At 47.3% G+C, this 21,564-nt stretch overlaps 1 protein-coding gene across 3 annotated transcripts; it reads left to right on the top strand.

The window, feature by feature from the left end:
* Positions 1-759: 759 nt before the first annotated feature.
* U2AF1 (U2 small nuclear RNA auxiliary factor 1) lies at positions 760-13,712 on the top strand. 3 transcript variants are annotated; one of them, XM_029215105.1, is made up of 9 exons: positions 829-980; positions 4,414-4,501; positions 6,946-7,012; positions 7,829-7,895; positions 11,239-11,288; positions 11,441-11,539; positions 12,136-12,269; positions 12,348-12,440; positions 13,433-13,709. In XM_029215105.1, exons 5-9 carry the CDS (start codon positions 11,259-11,261, stop codon positions 13,569-13,571), a joined length of 495 nt encoding a protein of 164 aa, XP_029070938.1. In that variant the 5' UTR covers positions 829-980; positions 4,414-4,501; positions 6,946-7,012; positions 7,829-7,895; positions 11,239-11,258; the 3' UTR covers positions 13,572-13,709. The 3 variants fall into 3 exon arrangements, with proteins under 3 accessions (XP_029070935.1, XP_029070938.1, XP_029070937.1); XM_029215102.1 differs by lacking the exon at positions 6,946-7,012 and having other exon boundaries at positions 760-980; positions 13,433-13,712; XM_029215104.1 differs by lacking the exon at positions 7,829-7,895.
* The last annotated feature ends 7,852 nt before the right edge of the window (positions 13,713-21,564 follow it).

Raw genomic sequence — 21,564 nt, forward strand, 5'->3', positions numbered from 1 at the left:
CACGGATCCCTATGGAGCCTCCTCAAGGATGGACGGTTACATGAAAAAATGCAAGGAGGAGGAAACATGGATAGAAAGGAGGGTCCTCCAAAAACCGGAATAAACTAAGAAAACCGGAGGTCGGTAGCGCTGGGGTAAGGACCTGGCGTCCCCGTAGGTCTGTAACCTTTGCTCGGCTCCCGACCGGCCCCCTTCCCGCGGCGGCCCCTGCGCTCCAGCTTTTCCGCGGTCTTTAGGGTTTACGTGCGGCCGGCCTTCTGGGCATCGGAGGCTCTCCGAAACCGCCGGGCTTTCCCGGGACCGGGCCCAGGCGGCGCACCTCCCGGACCGGGGGCGGCTGGGCACCCAGATTTTGCTCCCCGCCTACGAGTGGTGCTCGAGGAGGGATCTTCCCGGAGGAAGGGTTCGAAAGACGGTGGGGATCCCAAAGGGAAAGTGCGGGGAGAGGGCGCTTCTCCCGCTGAGAACCCGCGGAACCCGCCCGCGCGGGACAGGCGCGCCCCGGGCCCAGCCCCAGGGACAGCGTGGAGAAGCTGTCCGCCGCCTCCTCCTCCTTGACCGTCGTTTGCGCGCTCGGCTTCTCTGGGCACCGGGGGACGCCGGCGGGGCTCTTGGGGCCTCGGCAGTGGCGCGAGGAGCGCGGGAGAGTGGCCGGAGAGCGCATGGAGCGCCGCCGGAGAGCGCTGGGAGCGCCAGGAGGGGGCGCCGGGAGGGGGCCCAGGCGGGCGGCGCGCGGGCTCCTGGGCCGCGAGGGCGGTGCCTCACGCGCGCGCCAAGCCCCGCCCACGCGCAGGCAGCGTCTCTTCCGATTGGGCAGCGCCTCCAGGCCGTCGGGGTGGGCCGAGAGTCGTCGCGTCCGGGTGACGTCTCCCGCGGGCGTCGGGAGGGGTCGTCGGCGTCCGCAGCAGTGTCGGCGGCCGCGGCGGCGGGTGGGAAATGGCGGAGTATTTGGCCTCCATCTTCGGCACCGAGAAAGACAAGTGAGTGAGAGCCGGCCGCCGGGGTCCCGGGCCAGGGGGGCGGGCGGCGTGCGGCGAGGCTCGGCGGCGGGGCCCGGGAGGCGGCGGGAGGCCCGGCGGGCCGGCGGGGGGAGGGGCGGGCGGCTCTTCCGGCCTCGGGAGTCGCGCGCCGCCGCCTCGTGCGCCCGGGCGGGCGGGCGATGGGCCGGGCGGGTGGCGGGCTTCCGCTCAGGCGGCGCGGCCTCTCCCGCCGGGGGCTCCTCGGCGGCCCACCTACAGGCGACTCTGGCCCCCGCGCCCTCGGCATGCGGAAGCCGCCTCGAGTTGTGCTGAAGTTGTCAACATTAACGATTCCCCCAACTTTAATCTTTTAATGTCGAGTCGGGCAAGCGGTAGTACAAGCTTCGCCTGCGTTAAATCGTTAGATAACTTAGGGTCCTGTTAGGGTTTTATCCGCTTCACGAGCCTCTTGTGTGAGTTAAGCGGTGATCGGGCTGATCATAAGGACATTTGATGTGAAAAAGTATTTTGGAGATTACGGGTTTAACTAACCGTAAAAGACATAATCTGATTTTAAAATACTTTAAGATGTAATTCCAATATAAGAGTAAGATGGGTGTTTTTTCTTTTATTAGGTTGTATATCTTTCGTAATCAATTGTTAGATTAAAAGTAAAACATATAATTTTGATTTTGCCACGTATTAATTTCCAGTTTATTCACTGAAATTTAGACTAAAGGGAATGTTTTCAGACATTTTGGAGGGTAATTCTTATTTGAAAACCCAAAGATTAAGCTTAATCTATTCTTTGAATAAATGGTTAACATCTTGGGATTCTTTAGGGCTGTACAGGGCTTACGTGAATATGTTTTTAATAATAAACTCCTAAGCGTGCTATAGATAATGTTTCAATACCACTTGATCAAACACTTTAAATTGTTTCTGTTTTCCAGGATGCAGTCTATCTTGTAAAATGTCTTCTTTTACACATTCTAGAATTTCCTGTGTTGTTTGGAAGAGGGGGTTATATTTTTTCCTAGCAAAACTCACAAGACAAAAGCATCAGTCATACTCACTCCAGAAACATTAATTGAGTGACAACACAAGGCCAGTCTCTGGGGACTCAAAGATGGGTAAAATTTGAATCTTGTTCTCAAGGAACTCAAGGAGTGAGGGGGTACTTACTGTGTAAAGGATAACTAAAGTAAAACACATTAAAATGTATTAGGTGCTATGGAAGAGGTGTGTGCCCCGAAGGCTGTGGCTCCAGAGGCGGCAGCTTGGGGAACATGATCTTGAATGGATTGGCCAGCTCTGCTGGAAAAAGAGGCTTCTCGGAGTTTGCTGAAGAGCGTGCAGTGTTAATTTCACTCTTGAGCTTATGTTAGTGTGCGCCATGACTTATGTCCCATGCAGTGTTTTTCCATTGTTCTGGTAAAAAGCTGCATAAGGTGGTGTCTTCGCTCTTTGCTCTATGAAACTCTTACTTCAGAGGTTCATTTCAATGTTCTTTATATTTCTTCTATAAACACATTTTAGTCTGTTGGTGCTGTATTGTAAAAGTCATGGCTATAATTCAGGAAACTTGAGTATTTAATCTAGGTTTCTCATTTCAGGGAGACTTGCGGGGTTTTAGCTTCCAGGAAACATCTCGACTCCTAAAAAATGAAGATGATGATTCCCGCTAACCTTTTAATTTTCTTTTTTTTTTTTTCAATTTAAGCTGGAAGTAAAATGTAGGTCTGTACCAATTAAAAATATTTAGCTAATTTAGCTAAATAGCTAAGCATAGATTAGCCTTTCTGATATCTTCTCTGTGATAGTAAATCACGTGTTTTACATCTTTTCATTTTATTTCAGTAGTTTAATGAGCACACTAGAAAAGTTTTGACTGATAGAGTAAATTCAGTAATTAACTGGGCATCGTGAAAAGAGAGTCATCTCTGGAAGTACAGGACCAAGGGTTGTTTTAGTTATATGGAATAGTTGGGTATTAATTGTTGAGATGGATTTTGTCTATTCTGGGATCTTCTTAAAATAAGCTCTTTATTTTCAAGTGACTTCCTGACGATGTCATGTTATATACTCAAGTGAAATAATCTGAAGCAAGACCTATAAGTTTGCAAATACATGTAGTAATCATTTTCCTCTCCTGATACGTTTAGACGTTTCCACTTGTATTGCCATCTAATAATAAATCAATGGCTAGTTGACCTTAATGGTCCATCACATTTCACTGAGGTCCTTTGACCTTAACTCTGGGTGGCCCTTGCTGAATACTTGAATCTACAGGGTAACTTTCCCACCTCTGCGAGTCTAAGTTTGAATGGGGCCCACTAGTAAGAGTTCATAATTCATCATAGATGGATTATGCTAAGCCACCTTGCATTGCTCTCACGCTGGCTGGAGTGCTAGTTTTGATTTTATCCCGATGGCCCAAGTATTGGAGCATTTTAAGGGAGGGCTTTGCGATATGGGGACAGAAGGTGGTCTTGTGTAGTTCCTGCAGACGGGGGGGGGGGGAGTTCCCCAATAGCTTGTTTTCAGTGTATTGAAACCAGGAGGACCTCTTTTTGGAAACCTCTTTTTGGAAACCAGACCTCTTTTGGGAAATTTCCTATTGGTCTGGTGTCTTGGGTGAGGGAACCTGGACTTTGTGATTATTTAGATAATAACGACTACGTGTAATGAGCACACAGATGGTACATCTGATTCTGGTTCTCGGAACAGTGCCATGTTGGCATTTTCCTCAGTTTACAGATGGCTCCTGAGACCTGGACAGGGGTGGGCTACTGTCCCAAGTCCAGGCAGCTAGTAGCCGACTCAGGATCTTGACCCCTCGCTACACCATGTTGATGTCCTCAAGAGAGAATTTCATCGTGGAAGACTAAAGAACAGATAGGTTTTAAGTTAAATACAGTTTTAGATTAACTTAACATACAGTTTAAGAGGAAACGATAGAGAAGTACAGTTGACCTTTGAACCACGTGGAGGTTGGGGTGCTGACCCTCTGCACAGTCAATAATCCAGTCTGAGTTTAACTTCTAGTCAGCCCGTGTCTGCTGTTCCGAATCCTACGATTCATCCAACCATGGGTCGTGCAGTACCATAGGATTTAATGACTAAAAAACCTGAATATAAGTGGACCTGCATAGTTCAAGCCCGTGTTGTTCAAGGGTCAACTGTAGTTGAAAGTGGAGGGGATTCCAACGCAGAGGAACCAGGTTAGAATTAGAGTGTTCTTCATTGAAAGAGTACCATGTTTTTAGAGGGGCAAATTGAAGCTGAGTAGTTCTAAAATATGGGAAGGTACCTATTACCAGTAAAAACAATGTGCCTATGTTTTTGTGAAGTAAAAGAAACGTAGTTTGATAGCATTTATCATGTTGATGACATATTTCCATCTATTTGTTATCTTCCCAGCAAAATAATCAGTTCTTATTTTCCCTTACAGAGTCAACTGTTCATTTTATTTCAAAATTGGAGCATGTCGTCATGGAGACAGATGCTCTCGGTTGCACAATAAACCGACCTTTAGCCAGGTTTGTTTGTTTTTCCTTTTTTTTTTTCCGTTTTCATGTAAATGATCAAAACTTAATGTACTTTACAGAGGCAGTTAATTTCCATGTGTTAATAAGCAGGGGGTTTTTTTCTATAGTTTTATTTTCCATTTGTGTTCATAAATGTGTTTGTTTAAATGAGAATGAGGCAGGTGAACCACCCCTAGCGGAAGGTCTGAGAGCACCATTCCCTGTTTTTATCATTAGAAAAACTTATTGGTGGTGACTGGTTTTCACTGCCTTACCACCCTCCCTGCCTCTAACAGGCGTGGGCTGGGAGGGGCAGCCGGGCCTGCGCTGCCTTGCTGCCTTCGCCTCTGCTCCACGCGCTGGTAGATGCAGAGCTGGCTTTCTGCTTGTTGCTCTCCAGGCAGTAGAGGTGGATGGAGCCACCTTAGAGGAGACGCTGGCGTGATTGTCAGCAGAGCCGTCCCACTGTGCACGCAGGGGCTCTCCAATACCCCTGGGTGTGTCCCCTCTGAGACCCCAGCCAAGGACACAGCAAGTTGGATCATGTCATTAGAAACATGAACAATGAAAGTTAACATTAGAAGACAGGCATTTACTTTCAGTTATTCGTGGCCAGTCTGTTCAGTTAATTGAGAGATGCCTGTTACCTTGGGCTTGGCTATGTTGTGAGTTCAGATCAGTCAAAAATGGTGATTTTTGATAGTTTATTTTTGGCTAATTGAAGAAAAGGCAAGGGTTTACACCCTGCAACAGATCCAGTGAATTAAAGGGAGAAAGCACCTCTGGGAGGAACAGAAAACTTCTGTCCGTGTTTACTTGAATGTTTGGATTTGAAAAGAATCTGTACTTCAGTCTTTCCAGACTGAGGGCTCTTGAGCTCCTTCAAGCCGCCCATGAAGTCTGAATATGCAGCCTCAGAACCACTGTGTATAAGTATTTAGGAAAGTCAGTCAGTAGTTGTAAGAAAGAGACAGTATTTTCTAATTTAATAGCTTTGAACATGTCTTTTTTGAAATTCAGAATATTGGAGAATTCGCTTTACGTTTTCTGTTTGTTGTAATTTTTTTTTAAGTGCTTCCGTTTATGAACGAAATCTCCCTCACTAGGCCAGTGGCCGTGATTCCATTAGAGTTTGGTGGGGTCAGGTGTATGTGTTCACTTGAACATCTTGTTTTGATTCGTTTGGTTGGCTTTAGGTAATCCTGACCACCTGTGATTTTAATGGAACTGAATTACTCCCTTTAAGTGAAGTTTCTTTTATTATTAAACAGCTACTGCCAGATGACCTGAGTGAGAGCTAAAATGAATTTCCTGTTGGATCACTGGGCTCAGTATAGCTTTCCATCAGAGCTGCCACACACTGGTGATTCCAGTAAAAACCAAGTGCGGTTGGCTTTGGGAACATTGGAGTCCTGAAGTGGTTGACTCAGGGCGGTATCGGTGGCTTGCAGAGAGGCCAGGCCCTGGGGGTGGGTCTGTGTGGTGGCAGCTGTGCTGTGTGGCTGGCGGGCATCCTCCCAGGTGGGTTTCCCAGAGCAGACCTGCGGCTGAGGGACCCGCACGACCATTCCCCTTGACCCCGCAGCTAGAAGCGGAGGCGGCCGGTTCTGTGAAGCCACTTAAAAAACTGCTCTGGATACGCGTTGAGACTGAATATTTATTTTCTTAAATCATGTGGTTTATCGGTTGAGCTTGTAAATCTAGCATGATTCAGTGGGTTTCTTTTGAAGCTTCTTACAGTGATGTGGACGTTAAGATTCATGTAATGCTAGCCTACTAACTTAAACATGGTTTGTTTTTTCAGACAACTTGAGTTTAAGAAGAACGGTACAATGTAAGGTTTCAAGTCTGCCTGATCCAGTTTAAAGCACAAGGGCTAAAAGGATTTTTTTCCCTTAAAAGAAGGATTGGAAGAGAGCAAATGTTTTAAGCTATTGTATTATGTAAACAGAGATCCCACCAAGAAAATGTAAATATGCTAGGTGTCCATAAGAGTTAGGAAACCCATTGGGTGCGCCTGTTTCCTACGAGGTCAAGAGAGCTTGATGGACTGCATATACTTGGCTTATGCATTTGGTTTAAAAAAATTTTTTTCATGTGGGGAATATGATTATAAGGTGAATTTTTCGACATCATAGTGTCTGCTAGCTTGAAGTATGAGGAAATGTTAGTGTTCTATTATTTACCTTGTCTTAAAACACTTCAGTGACATGGGACTGCTCAAAATAGCAATTACAGTTTCTTCTTGGTTGCTGGCTGACTTGACCTGAGTCACCGCTCAAACTCTGTTTTCATAATATGATGGTTTGGGTGTGCTCTTCAGAAGACAAGTGTCTGACTCGCAGGAAACAAACAGCAGGCGTTGAGCCATTTGCAAACAAGTTGTCTCTTTGCAATTGTCTGATATATGCACAGCAGCCAGTAGAATTCCCCTTTTTATTTTTTTTTCCCCGCAGACCATCTTGATTCAAAACATCTATCGTAATCCCCAAAACAGTGCACAGACGGCTGACGGCTCACACTGTAAGTCCCACAGTTGGAGAAATTTTTTTAAAACAATGGTGTTAAAGAGCCCACTCTTAATTGAGACAAATAATGTTGGCTTCTGAGCTGCTGACATAGAGCTGTTGCAAACAGGACACGGTGCCGGAGGTCCTTGGCGCACACAGCAAGAACTTGATACTTGGCTGCGTTCAGCAGGCTGGCCGGGAGGTCACTGGCCGGACCTCTTCCCACCGTGGACGTTTGTTAACGAGAGGGGTCCGGCCCTGTGACACCCAAACGTCACCAGCCAGTCATTGGTCTTCACAGTGACTGAACCCCTGGCAATTATTAAGTTCTTTCTGTGAAATCAAAAACCTTAGGAATATTTAGGATTTAATAAGGTAAGTTGCCCAATAAGTGTGGGTTTTATTTCACCATTATACTTTTTCCTCTAGGAAGTAGAGATTTCATGATACGTAATTATTGTATTTCTCTAATCAGTTTATACAGGCACCCTTTCTCATTTGTTCATTAAAAGTTTCCTGTAACAGGAATATTTTGGTAGTAGCCTGCCGAGTTGTTTGCATTCTTAACTGGATTGGAGCTTCGAAAGGGAGAATTTTTACAGTCTGTGACAGAAATACAATATGAACATGTCATGGGATCTCTGTTGCATCGCAGTGTCAGGGCGCTCCACGACAGCCACCAACTAAGAGAGAACACCTCTGCTTCGAAAGAAAATAACTTGCTCTTTTTTCAGCACTGGGTCTTGACTGAAGTGATCGCCACAGGAAACCGGTTAAGTGTTTACATTTAATTTTCCATGATATAAAGTTGTTGCGTTTTGTATTTCAGACCATTGCCCTCTTGAACATTTACCGTAACCCTCAAAACTCTTCCCAGTCTGCTGACGGTTTGCGCTGTAAGTTCATACAAGTTCCTTCCCTGGTTCCCTGGGCTTGCGTGTCAGAGCTCAGCGTCAACTCCATCTGGTCTGCCGCTGTAGTGTCAAGGACCACCTTTCACTAGAGGTGTCGAGAGCTTGTGTCCCACTGACCCCATGGAAAGCTCTGTTTGAGATTGGAACTCGTGCCCACTTATTTAGGAAGGAAAAAGTGACTGGAGAGGGTGCCCTTGACAAGAGCATGGCGCTGCTGCTCTCCCTTCCGGCCCCTTGGCCGTCATCCGGGGGGGTGTGTGTGCACGCTCTTCCCGCTAACAGGGAAAGTTTCTCTGACTTAAAAAAAAAATTGTTCTGAAATTGTTTTTCAGATTTTATTTCTTATTAGACTTTTTTCCCCTTAAACTCCATTTTGGAGATCATGCTTTTAACTGTGAGGCACTGTTCTGAGAATGTTTCCCAAGTAGGGTCCTCCAAGTTGCACTGACCCCGAGTGCAACACCAGTCCTGTGTGGACTCCTGTCTTCATCAGATACTTTATGTAGGTATTTCCGACTTCAGGAATTAGTTTATTACATTTGGGAAATAAAGGATACTTGGTAGGGAATAGCTTTAGACTGGGCGTTCAGTAGACACTGCTGGCTTCATCAGGTAATGGGAAACGCTGCAGTTAAGTTACGGACGCGGTATTTACTGAGGGGTGTCCTTTAGGGAACAGGAGAAATACTATCTCTGGAAGGTTAAACTACAGTTTAAGTTTTACAGCTGTTGAACCGTAGAGTGAATTTAGTCATCTGAGGATAAACTGAAACGAACATCCTGGACTCGTGTTAAAATCAAGGGGTCCAGACCAAAGGGTAGATGCTTCTCATTCACCAGTTTGTTTTGAAGCTGTAAAAAACAGATCACAGAATAATACCACGAGGTACCTTTGGATAGCCACAAACCTGGATCAAATACACCCTTGGCCCGGAGCCCCTCAGTTTATAGGGTGACCTACAGTGGGTGAAATGGTCCCAGCAGCCACCACCTCCTCAAGCTGGCCCCAGACTGGGAGGCCTTCCAGTTCCGTGTGTGTGCGTGCACGGTGCCTGTGTCTGCAGGGGAGGGACTGGTACATTTTTCCTGCCGAGACACTAAATGTTTTTCGACGCTAATGCTGACCTGATAGAGAATTAATTTCTTTCCCTGAATCTGATGGTAGCAGGATTTACTTGGTAGCCCTTGATTTAAAATACCTGGTTTTCTGTTATTTAAAGAAATAAGATCAATGGGTGGAAGAAACCGTTTCTCTATGGACTGATTAAATAATTTTGTAACAGCCCTACCCTGGGGTAGAAATGAATGAGAAGTAGATGACTGAGTTATGACAGTTAATCACTTTTTGCCCTGCTTGTTTTTTCGGGGATGCGTATGCTTTATTGACAGAAGAATGTTGGATTAGTTCTCTGTGTCTATATTTGCGATTCACAGGACTCTTGTTTTGCATATGCTACAAAATAAAAGTTTAGCTGTACTAAAGACTACAATTCTGGGGTCCAGATTGTACAAATTAAACACAATTCTGATTCTACGATTTAGCTAGGTTCATCAGTTTCCTACAAGTACTGGCTCTTTTTAACGTACCCTTTTATCTGTAGAGAAATAAGCTATCTCTGCTCTGATTAAGCTTAAAAATGAACCCCAGTTTAAGAGCGTTTCTGTAAGAAAACTGGGTACTTATTTAAAATATATTGAGTCGTGTAAATACTTTCTTAATTGAACAGTTTTTTAATCACTCATCTCTGCTTTTTAGGTCATTTTGATTGACTCAAATTTTAACCAGAGTATAGGAGATAAGATATGCCCACTATCAAGCATTTTAAAATATGAACTTTACATAAATTTTAAAATACGATATTCTGTTATATAGTAACAGAATAGAAATTCTAAGAATATAACCAGTATTTTAACAGCCACCAAAATTTGATTCTCAGTATTGCTAAAACTTTTTGAGTGTGTAAATATTTTCTGTCTTCTCATTTTTTCTAATGTGGAGAAGGAAATTTTAAACATTAAAATCTGCCCTTGGAATGGGCTTCACTTGACTAGCTTTTCTGTTGTTTAGAACTTGATTTCTGGTCAGGCAAGAAGGTACGTTCACGATAGCTTTTAAATCGACACGAGCTGTCGAGTAGCCATTGTTGCCTAATGCATTCAGTAAGTTCTGTGTTCTGATGCAAGCTGGATTCCTAGAAATTCAAAAATAACTAAAATGCAGGGACACCCTCCCCCCCCCGCCCAACTCCAGTGGCAAGAAAGTGAACTTAAATCATTGTCAGGATCGAAAACTGAAGTTAGTTCGTACCCTTGAGGTAAAAAGTTTTCCAGAGAGCTCGGGACTCGCAGACAGCGCAGTATGGGTAGAGCCCATGGCCACAGCCCAGCGCCCTCGGCGGGTGCCCAGAGGGCACCACCAGTCCAGGAGGTGGCCTGTGGAAGGTGACAATTAAAGACAGGCTGTCCCAGCCTCGAAGCCACTCCCCGGTCTGGCTGTTTGGGACGCGCCGGCTTTGTGCTTTCTCAGATTTAGGTTCAGAGAACGTTAGAGTCTGATGGTAAGGTTTGGTAGGAGGGCGATGAGGATAGAATGTAAATTTGCAAAATCTATCCACACAACTGACTTGATTTCACTTAGTGCCCGTGAATTATGAAGAATAAACTTGATGAAAATAGTTTGAAATAGAAAATAATGCTTGCTTCAACAAAGCATTGTAACTTTCCCTTTATGTGAAAGAGGGCGTTCAAAATACTGTAATTGAACTTGGTAATTATCCTACTGAGTCTTTATTTTCGGTCATTTGGGTTTTAATCGCATCAGAAAGAATTTTAATGACGTTCTGTGTGGCTGCTAATTGGTAAAAGAAACTAGTCAGGAACATAAGCTTTTAATCATTTACCCTGATTTCAGCTTTCATTTTAACCTAATAAAGGAAAGGAAAAAAATCAGTGTGATTACTTGGCCTGTATCTTAAATCTAAAAAGGAAGAAAATTTTCACTTAAAAGTTTCTTAATTTGAGAGTCAACCTTTTCCTCACACTTTCTGAAAATGTTGGCCCTTTGATGCTGATTAAAACTTGTTGTGATTTTAACATTTTAATAGCCAGAATTGAGATTGTCATAAGGGGCATTTAAAAATCTCACCACACTTTAAAATTTTAACAAGTGGCTGTGTAATGCAGTGTCTTCAGTCTCCAGTAGAACGCAGCTCTCGTTTTCTCTCTAGATAATCTGATGTGTGTTATGTAGCAGTTTGAGTTTAAGCACAGAGCTGTCTCAGTCACGGTTCCCTGCTCTAACCAGCAAGATTTCTGTTGTTCACAGGTGCTGTGAGCGATGTCGAGATGCAGGAACACTATGATGAATTTTTTGAGGTGAGCTGTTGACTGAAACCCACTGACCTGTTGTTCACCCTCTGTATATGGAATTAGGACTTTTCTCCATTAATAAAAATGCCTAAACGTGAGTTATGTTCAGTTACTCTTTTATTTCTGTTGTGATCCTCAAACCACTGTCCTCCCTTCAGGAGGTTTTCACAGAAATGGAGGAGAAGTACGGGGAGGTGGAGGAGATGAACGTCTGCGACAACCTCGGAGACCACCTCGTTGGGAACGTGTATGTCAAGGTAGGAGTGAGACGGCAGGTGAGGCTGAGGAAGGGTTAATGCCCTTAGCCGCTAGCCTTGAAGTTCCACGTGCTCGGCCCTGTCCATGAATTCGAAGTTCCACGTGCTCGGCCCTGTCCATGAATTCGATGCGCTGACCGGCCCTCGTTGGCTGCGGCTTGGGTCCGGTGGCCGGCCTGCGGGTGCCAGGAAGGCGCAGGGAGGGCCCCGGTCGGCGGGTGTCTTCGGCTGTTGGTTAGCGGCTGTTGGACTGGGGAGAAGAAGCTGGTTTATATGTTTGGTTTCTTCTCCCCCCCACCCCTTTTTTTTTAAATAAAACTTTCATTGCCTGCATAAATCATGACGTGTTCTTTTAACCAGTTGAATTTGAAAACCATGGCAACATATATGGCATGAGCTTGGACCGTAGCAAAATTAACTCATCGTAAATAAAGGGTGGGCTGGTTCTTAAATTGCTGTCCGACATTATCCCACCTGAATTACTTTATCCCATCTGAATTACTTTACCTGTGAGCGGGTGACGCATAGTTGAGTCAGTAGTTGAAGACATTTGTCATTGAAGTGTGGGCGGCAACGTTTTTGCCTTGTCTTTTCAGTTTCGCCGTGAAGAAGATGCGGAAAAGGCCGTGATTGACCTGAACAACCGCTGGTTTAATGGCCAGCCGATCCACGCCGAGCTCTCCCCTGTGACCGACTTCAGAGAAGCCTGCTGCCGCCAGTACGAGATGGGGTAGGTGTGTGCAGGCCCCAGGGGCGCCCTGGGCGGGTGGGGGGCACGCACCACATGACGCCGTCTGTTCTCCCGCAGGGAGTGCACGCGGGGAGGCTTCTGCAACTTCATGCACCTGAAGCCCATCTCTCGGGAGCTGCGGCGGGAGTTGTACGGGCGCCGCCGTAAGAAGTGAGTACTCGAGTGAACCGTGACTGTTTCTTAACCAAAATACTGTTTTCAAGTAAAGCTTGGCCTTCGTGTCATTTCTCTTTAAAAGGCACTGCTTAGAATGTAGTGCATATTTTAAAATATAGTATGTACTCTTTGAAGGACATTTTCCACGCACACACGGCTTCCTCCTTGTCAGGTCGAGATCAAACCTTAATAACTGAGGGAACCGTTAAGCTGGTGACCTCTAAAATTAGGTTTGTTTACACGGTGTTTGTTCTCAGATATCTGGACTTCCTTTATGTGCTGCCTGTTTCCACTGGGGTTTCTTGGTTTTTATTGGCTTGGGCAGGTTTCTTTGGCTGGGGGCGGGGGCACCGCCCTATGGACCACCGACAGTTGGGCACCGTTACGTGTCTGGTCCTGTTGCTTAAGTGCAGGTGGTCATGTCACCAAGCAGAGAAAAGGCCAAGGTGTCAGTGTGACGAGCCTCTTCTACTCAGATCACTGAGTTCTGACCCCAGAGGGATTCTCCTCCCTCTCCTGTCAAACAAATATTTGGAAATGCAGACCTTATTGGTGATTGTTTCATTGTCAACAAAAAGAAGCATAGGAGAAAAGGAACCCTGGCCTCCCCTCACCCACAGTAGGCCCGACGGACACCGTCGCTGAGCTGCGTACGTGTCGGGGCGGCGGCTTGGCTGGGACAGGACCTGAAACTGGGGCCAGATGTGGAGTGAGGGGTGTGTATGTCCCATTCACTCTGGATTAGGGTTTCCCCTGGCCCTTTGAGTTGGCGCCACAGGAGGATATGATAGAGAAGATGGCATAGCTCTTCAGTCTTCAGGTGCCCCTTTTTATCCCTGACACTTACGTCTGAGACGAGGGCACGTCTTAGAGCTCCAGCTTGTGGCTTCATCGGCGCGATGAGCTGCAGTGTTCAGACGTGTCAGTCCCCGTCCTGTGTGTTGCGGTGTGGGTGCCACGGTGTCCTTTCCTGTCCTTGGTTGCAGGCATAGGTCGCGGTCCCGCTCTCGGGAGCGTCGCTCTCGGTCTAGAGACCGTGGCCGCGGCGGCGGCGGTGGTGGCGGCGGGGGACGGGAACGCGACAGGAGGCGGTCGAGAGACCGAGAGAGGTCTGGGCGATTCTGAGCCGTGCTGTTCTTGCCGCGTGTCTGCTGGGAAGTGTCGTCCGTCGTTGGTTGACCGAGCCAGTTCATAATGGGAGTTTTTTTAAAAAAAACAACAAAAAAAACAAAGATGGGTTTCTGAATAAAATTTGTAGTGATACAGAATTCCTGTGTGATTTCTTGTGCCAAGTCTTTGTTTCCAGTCTCTTCCTTTACAGACCTGTGCGTACATCATCAGCCCTTGAGGTGAAGGCATTACATCAGTCACTTCGCGTATAAATGACACACCTACCGGTTAAGGGAAAATTCACGTGCGAAAAAGGCCTGTTTCCTGCGATCTGCACGTTAACAGGTAATCCAGTGTTTCTCTTCCGAAGCTGTCAGCAGACTGGAGTGGAAGCCCCGCAGACTGCGCTGGCGTCTGCAGGAAACTTGATCTCTCGACCAAGCGCAGTCCGTGGAGCCTGCAGTGTTGGGTTCTTATCCGTGAGCTGCTAGTTTTGCTCCAAGGGCTGCCTTGTGTCCTGGGACGCGGGTGGCACATAGCACGGGATGCGCTCAGGCGCTCGCGTTTCTGTTTCACCGACTGATGGCTGCGTTGTAAACCACTAAGGGACAGGAGCACAAGCGCTGCGATCACATCTGGCTCGGCAGAACCTTCCTGTCTGGTGTCACCTTCCCAAACCATCTTCGTCATGGCAACGCAGGGCAGTGTGACTCGGGGCAGCCGTGGAGTCGTGTCCCGGCTCCTGCCGTGGCTGCGCCTCGGCTGAGAGCACAGGGATTCTCTTAAGAGAAAGCCTTACCCAAAGGCAAACCGAAACATGCTTCCAGGTGACCAGCACACGGCACTGCGTGGCATCCCCGTGTTTCCTCGAGACAGCCCCAAGCACAGTTGCCCGCAGGCGTCCGACCCTCTTACCCACACCTGAGAGGTGTGCCTGCTGAGTGCGGGGAGACACACTACTCCCCTGACCAGTTTGTTTCATGGAAGTCAGCTTTTATCTGATACATTATAAAAAGTGATTACGTTAGTTTTGTTCAGGTTTGCTGTCTTGAAATTTTGGGGGTTTTTGTTTTTTTGCAGTAGTAGGCAGATGACTTTGGATGAAGTGGCACTTTGAGTCGGTGGTCTAGGAAGTTATCTTTAAATCAGTTTTCATACTCGCAACAGAGTCAGTACCAGTACTTCAGATTTTCTATCTAAGTTTCGTCAGAGTTGTGGAAATCACTGAGTCATTTCCACTGCATCTGAAGGAGGTAACGTGACAGAATTTTTAATTTGTATTTCTTAACTTTGATTAGAGTCACCTTTTCCTGTGAAAGTCTCTAGTTTCAAAAGTAAATGAAGATCCCTGGTGGTCCGGTGGTTAAGAATCCACCTTCCAACGCAGGGGACTCAGGTTCGAGCCCTGCTCGGGGAGCTAAGATCTCACATGCCACGGGGCAACTAAGCCCGCGTGCCTCAACGAGAGAGCCCGTGTGCCACAACTACAGAACCCACACGCCGCGGTGGAAGATCTCGCGTGCGGCAACTAAGACCCGTTGCAGCCAAAAATAAGTAGACTTTTTTTTAAGTGTCTTGAAAACTTTGTCACCAAAGTCAGAAAGAGGAGCTTACAAAGTAAAGGGAAAGGAACCCTGCTGCCCCACCCTCCACACCCTAATGCAGGTCTGGAGTGAAAGGCCGTTGAGGGCAATTTGGGCCTGAAGCTGCCCCGTGTTGCCACTGGTTTGGGCATGCTTGGACCTACCCACGTCAGCAAGGAGCAGCTCAGCAGATAAGCCCAAGTAAAGGTGGTAGCACCCAGGTCCAAGGGGATTTTTATTTTATAAAAATGGGGGGGAGCTTCCCTGGCAGTGCAGTGGTTCAGACTCCGCCTGCCAGTGCAGGGGACATGGGTTCGAGCCTTGGTCCGGGAATATCCCACGTGCTGCAGAGCAGCTAAGCCCGTGCACCACAACTACTGAGCCTGCGCTCTAGAGCCCACGAGCCACAACTACCGAGCCCGCGTGCCTAGAGCCTGTGCTCCGCAACAAGAGAAGCCACCACAACGAGAAGCCCGCGCACCACAACAAAGAGTAGCCCCCACTCGCCACAACTAGAGAAAGCCTGCGCGCAGCAACAAAGACCCAACGCAGCCAAAAATAAGTAAATAAATTTATTTTTTTTAAAAAAGCCACTTGAAATAATTGATTTGTAATGAGGACGGGCCCAAATATTACTGGAAAAGTTTCTTGTCCTGAATATTACACGATGTATATTAAGACTGAAACCAAATAGAGAATAGCTGCTGAAACAAACTCTTAAATACAGTATCAACACATTTAATTCAACAGTTGTGTTGAATTACTTCAATTAACTTTCACAGCCTTTGTTTTTTTGCTTGCTGTTTTGACACACGTATAGCAAGCTTACCCTATGCATGTGTGTATATATAATAGTTGAAAATCATTTTAAATATTTCACACATTGGCGTTTGAGGTCACCACCACTATTGATGGGAGAGAATTCACTTCCTTTGAACAAGATAGTACTGGAGAAAGGGTTGCTGGTGTGGTCACTGCAGTATCACTTTCTCCCTTCTCAGTTCAGGAGTCCTTATTTACCAAAAGGGGATGAAGCAGCAAATGACTTTTCTTTTTTCAAAAAAAAGTCTATTCAGGGGCTTCCCTGGTGGCGCAGTGGTTGGGAGTCCGTCTGCCGATGCAGGGGACGCGGGTTCGTGCCCCGGTCCGGGAAGATCCCACATGCCGCGGAGCGGCTGGGCCCGTGGGCCATGGCCGCTGGGCCTGCGTGTCCAGAGCCTGTGCTCCACAGCGGGGGAGGCCACAACAGTGAGAGGCCCACGTACCGCAAAAAAAAAAAAAAGTCTATTCAAAACACAGAAAACACTGGTATTATAAATGTGCTTCTAGAGCCTTTGTAATGGAAAGTCAGGCTGGGGTCTTGGCAGTCAGAGTGTCACATGGGACTCAGCGTGGCTGGCCCTAGTGAGGTTGGCTTTGTTTAGTCCAGTGGTTCCCAGTCTTGGGGGTTCTCAGACCATTTAGAATTTCCCAAAGAAACAATATAGGATTGTGGTCAATATAAGATTCTCAACTTCTGGTTTGCTAAGTGGGACTTTTTAAATTGCTCTCCTCAAATTTCACCCATCATTTGCTGAAAGAGCATTTCAGTTTTTTAAACATACTCAAAAGTAGAGAAATTGTGGTGAAGCCCCAGATACTTAAACCTTGTGTATGTAAAATGTTTGCATCCCTGAAACGTAAGGACTTTTCCATGCTGCCACCTCAGGAAAGCACAGCCCGGACTAAGCTTGGCTCCATCATCCAATGGTGCCTTGCCTTTCCTTTTGTATCTCCTAGGGTTGGGGTGTAGCAGCACCGTCCATCAGGGTGCTGTGACGTGTGTGTGTGTGTGTGCACACATGCTTGTGCACCAGCCAAAAGTGAGCAAGGTGGAATAAATGCCTTGTTGGCACTTGGCATTTTCGGCTGGCATTTCAGGGCAAAAATTAGGCAAAGCTCTACACTTGAGAAAAGGATGCTCAACTAGAAGAGGCGCTTCAGAAGACCAGGTGCTCCGAGAACTCTTGGGTCCAGCCAAGCAACTTGGGAAGAGGGCTGGGGTCTGTCTAGGGGCGCGGGGATTAGGTTCTCGGAGGGCTTTGGAAGTGGCAACAGGAACTAGCCCTGGAGGCTGAATTCCTGTCCCTGTCAATCCAGGCACAGGCAGCATGGAACAAAGCAGGAAGAGAAGGCACCTTGTTGGGTCAGACTTTTTATCCCAGTTGATCTGCACAACCTTTTGAGAGATAGGAGGGAACAGCTCTAGAAATCAGGTAAATTGAGCACGTTGTCCCAGTGCAAGTAACAGCAGATACGGTGAGCTAGTTCCATCAACAAAAATAAAGGATGTATTGGCTGTGTTGACCCAAAACACATAGACTGCCAGTTATTTCTCCAGCAAAGATGGGCTTTTTCAGGATAAGCAGAGAATCCAACTGGGGTCTGTAGCCGTGAGGAGCCGTGTGCAAGTCCCCACAGCGCTCCAGCTCTAGTTCTCTGCCTGCCCCACCCCGTAGGGGTTTGCATCGCCTCAGCTTCTCCAGGCTTCACATTCCAGAGCAAGGACACCTTCCCCCAGGACACCCAGCACCTGGCATCTCATTGACCCAAATTGGTACTGCTTATAGCTTCCAAATTCTTCATATGAAATGAGTGCGGTACTGATAAAATCTCCAAGAAATGGGACACACACACAAAACTACAGGGGAGTCTCAGTCCTGAATATGGATGCAAACGTCCTAAATACGGGCAAACAGAATCTAGCAGCATATTAAATATGCCACAGTTAAGTGGGATTTATTCTAGGAATTAAGGATGAACGATAACAAATATTTAATTTGTTCTATTTAAGTTTTCTTAGGAGATTCCCAATCACATTTGTGTTGTATCTCAGCCGGCTCCATAATTGTCATATTTTTAATGAGCTGCGTGATGCCTACCGCACAATACTTAGAGAACTGTTATGAGGTGAACCCCCTAGTAGGTCCTGCCCAGTCAAGAAGTAGCTGCACCGGCCAACGCCCAGACCAGCCTCCCAGCCACAAAGCACCTCCCTCCTCAAGAAAATGACCATCTCAACATGTGTGGCCATCGACCATCTCAACATATGTGGCCATCGTCTTGTTTCGATTTGGTTTTATTATCTTAAACACTCTACATAGATAGACCTAGAGATTATCATACAAAGTGAAGTAAGACAGAGAAAGACATATCATAGGATATCACTTATATGTGGGATCTAAGAAACCAATACAAATGAACTTATTTACAAAACAGACTCACAGACATAGAAAACAAACTGTGGTTACCAAAGAGGAAAAGGGTGGGGGGTGGATACATTGGGAGTTTGAGATTAAAAGATACAAAATATATAAAATAGATAATCAGTCAGACTTCCTGGTGGCGCAGTGGGGAAGAATCCTCCTGCCAATGCAGGGGACACGGGTTCGAGCCCTGGTCCAGGAAGATCCCACATGCCGCAGAGCAGCTAAGTCTGTGCGCCACAACTGCTGAGCCTGCGCCCTAGAGCCCGCGAGCTACAACTGCTGAGCCCTCGTGCCACAACTACTGAAGCCTGTGTACCTAGAGCCCATGCTCCGAAACAAGATAAGCCACTGCAATGAGAAGCCCACACACCACAATGAAGAGCAGCCCCCGCTCGCTGCAACTAGAGAAAGCCTGCATGCATCAATGAAGACCCAACACAGCCAAAAATAAAATTAATTAATTTTTTAAAATCAAAAAAATAAAATAGGTAACCAACAAAGACTTACTGTATAGCACAGGGAACTGTATTCGATATAATAACCTATGATGGAAAAGAATCTGAAAAAGAATAAACGTTGCAAATCAACTATACTTCAATAAAAACAAAACTAAAAATCTAGGGGGTGGAAGGATTTGGGAGATTGGGATGGACATATATACAATATTGATTCTATGTATAAAATAGATAACTAATGAGAACCTATAGCACAGGGAACTCTACCCAATGCTCTGTGTTGACCTAAATGAGAAGGAAATCCAAAAAAGAGGGGATATATGTATGCGTATAGCTGATTCAATTTACTGTACAGTAGAAACTAACACAGTATTGTAAAGCAACTATACTCCAATAATAATAAAAAAATCTACATAGGCTTCACCAAACATTACAGTTTTGCCTGTTTTTGAATTTTATATAAATGGAATCATTGCGTCTCGCCTTGCCTTGCTTTGACTCAGCTTGTCTGCAACGTTCAGTATGTTTTTGGACGCCGCTGACTTGAAACTGCAGCTCGAGGCATATGAATCGAGTAGTTAATACCTGTTACTGGCACAGCTGGCCAGCTGGAGGAACAGAAGGAGGAAGAGGAGGGGGGGCCGGTGGGGACGCGTCCCCTGAGGAAGGAGTGAGCTTGGACGTGCCTGGATCAGGAAAGACCGGCACTAGGCTGTGCTGTGGAAGCACGGGGCCCTCATCCCCCCTCACCCCACGTGTCGGCCGAGGGCCAGCTGCTCTGACTCCCAGCACCGTCATTTTCCCTGGGGCGGCTGGTGGGGCAGCCCCACCTGGATGGAGCGTGGCCAGCCTGCGGGCACAGAAAGGGAGGCAAACCCCTTGCCGGTTCTTCAACTCTGATCAGAGAGACACGTGAACTTCCTTCCACGCTTCGTGGGTCAAAGCAAGTCACAAGGCCACTCAGCACTGCAGTGGGAGGGGCGCCAGAGGGAGGGGTCCTGGGATGCTGGGTGGACAGCAGCATCCTCCAAAGTGCATTCAAGGCACAGCACACGGGAAAGAGAGTCAGGGCGACATTGTACAGGGCCTCGTGAGTTTGGGAAGGACCTGGAGCTCGTTCTGAGTGGTGGGAAGGATTTGAGCACGAGGATGATACATTCTGATTCATGTTTCTGAAGTAGTGTCTCACCGCAGGGTGCTGGAAGGGGACCAGAGTGGAAGCTACTGCTGTGGTCCAGGCAGGCGGGGAGGGCAGCTTGAACTGTGGCAGGTGTTGGGGGCCGTTGAGTCTGGGACAGACGGTCTCTGTCCCCTTTGTCTTCTAGCTCTTCCAGTGGCTGCAGTGGCAGGTTGGCAGGTCCCTGGCTTCACCTGGCACGTCCACAATGGACGGATGAGGTTGGTGCCTTTTCATGCCATTGGCCATTTGCATGTCCCTGTGAAGGACCTGCTCAAGTCTCTGCCCATTTTAAAATCAAGTCGTTTGTCTTTTTCCTGTGTATTTCTAGGAGTTCTTTACACAGTCTGAGTCCTTTGTTGAAGGTTGCAAATATCTATCCCGGTCTAGGGCTTCCTTTTCCCTCTCAGTGGTGGGATGAACGCATGTCTTCCCATGTAACTAGTCCAGTTCAGCAATATGTCTTCTGTGGACGGTGCTTTCTGGGTCCTGTTTAACACACCTTTGCTCCCGAGTTCCTGCTGATACTCTGCCTCGCCATAAGCTTATCGTCTTAGCGTGCACACTTAGGGTACACACAGGATTGCTCTCTGATCGTTTTGTGTGTATGGTGTAGGGGCGCTTGTTATTCTACAGGGTTAGCCCATAGTTCCAGCAACTTTTATTGTGGAAAGAGCCACAACCTTCCCTGCAGAGCTGAGGGGGCCTCTGTTGAATCAGGTGACCACACGTGTAGGTGCGTCCGTTTCCAGCTTCTCCAGTCCCGGGTACCTCCTTGTGCCTCACATATAGTCAGAATGAAGGAGAGCCCATAGGACCTGCTGGTGGTCAGATGTGGTCAGAGAGAAGGTTCCAGGTCTCCTCCACGGGCTTTAACCTCAGCAGATTTTTTTTTTTCTTTATCAATTTCATTACTGATAAAGCTGATTGGAGAACATGAATGTGGGTTTTAAGGCCCGTAGAACTCGTACTACCACCTCCATCCATGGTTTGACCTTGGGACAGCCCACCTGAGGGACAGCCTGTGTCCGCAGGACATGCACAGTCTCCAGGATGCTGCCAATGCCAACCTGGGGAGGGGACAGGAGAGTTGGTCCCCAGGGTTTGCACCTTTTAAACGGATCAGTGTCTTGCAGTCGGGAGAGAACGGACAAGTCAAGGGCCTCCGCCAAGCAGACCACCACTCTCCTCTCCTGGGAGGGAGGGGGCATGGGAGGAGAGGGGAGGAGGCAGCACTGTGATGGGTGCTGGTTCCTTGTGGAAACACAGTACTGAGCTAAAGGGGCGTCACTTCCCACCCCAGGACTCCTCAGAGCTCTCTCCCAGCTCCCTGGGCGGAGGCAGGTGGGGTCCAGAGTGGGCTGGGGAGGACTCATCCCTCAAGGCTGCCCTCCGTCACGCACAGGCCATGTCCCCAGTACCCCTACCCCTCCTGTTCCACGGATGGGTGGTTGGCTTCATCCCAAGAAAGTTTGGAACAGGTGAGAACCGTGCAGTAATCAACTCAAGGGCCGCCCTGAGGTCAAGGCTGAAACTTCACTCCCT

This window comes from Monodon monoceros, unplaced genomic scaffold (assembly GCF_005190385.1).
Source record: "Monodon monoceros isolate NGI ecotype Baffin Bay Population unplaced genomic scaffold, NGI_Narwhal_1 Super_Scaffold_11, whole genome shotgun sequence".
Lineage (NCBI taxonomy): Eukaryota > Metazoa > Chordata > Mammalia > Artiodactyla > Monodontidae > Monodon > Monodon monoceros.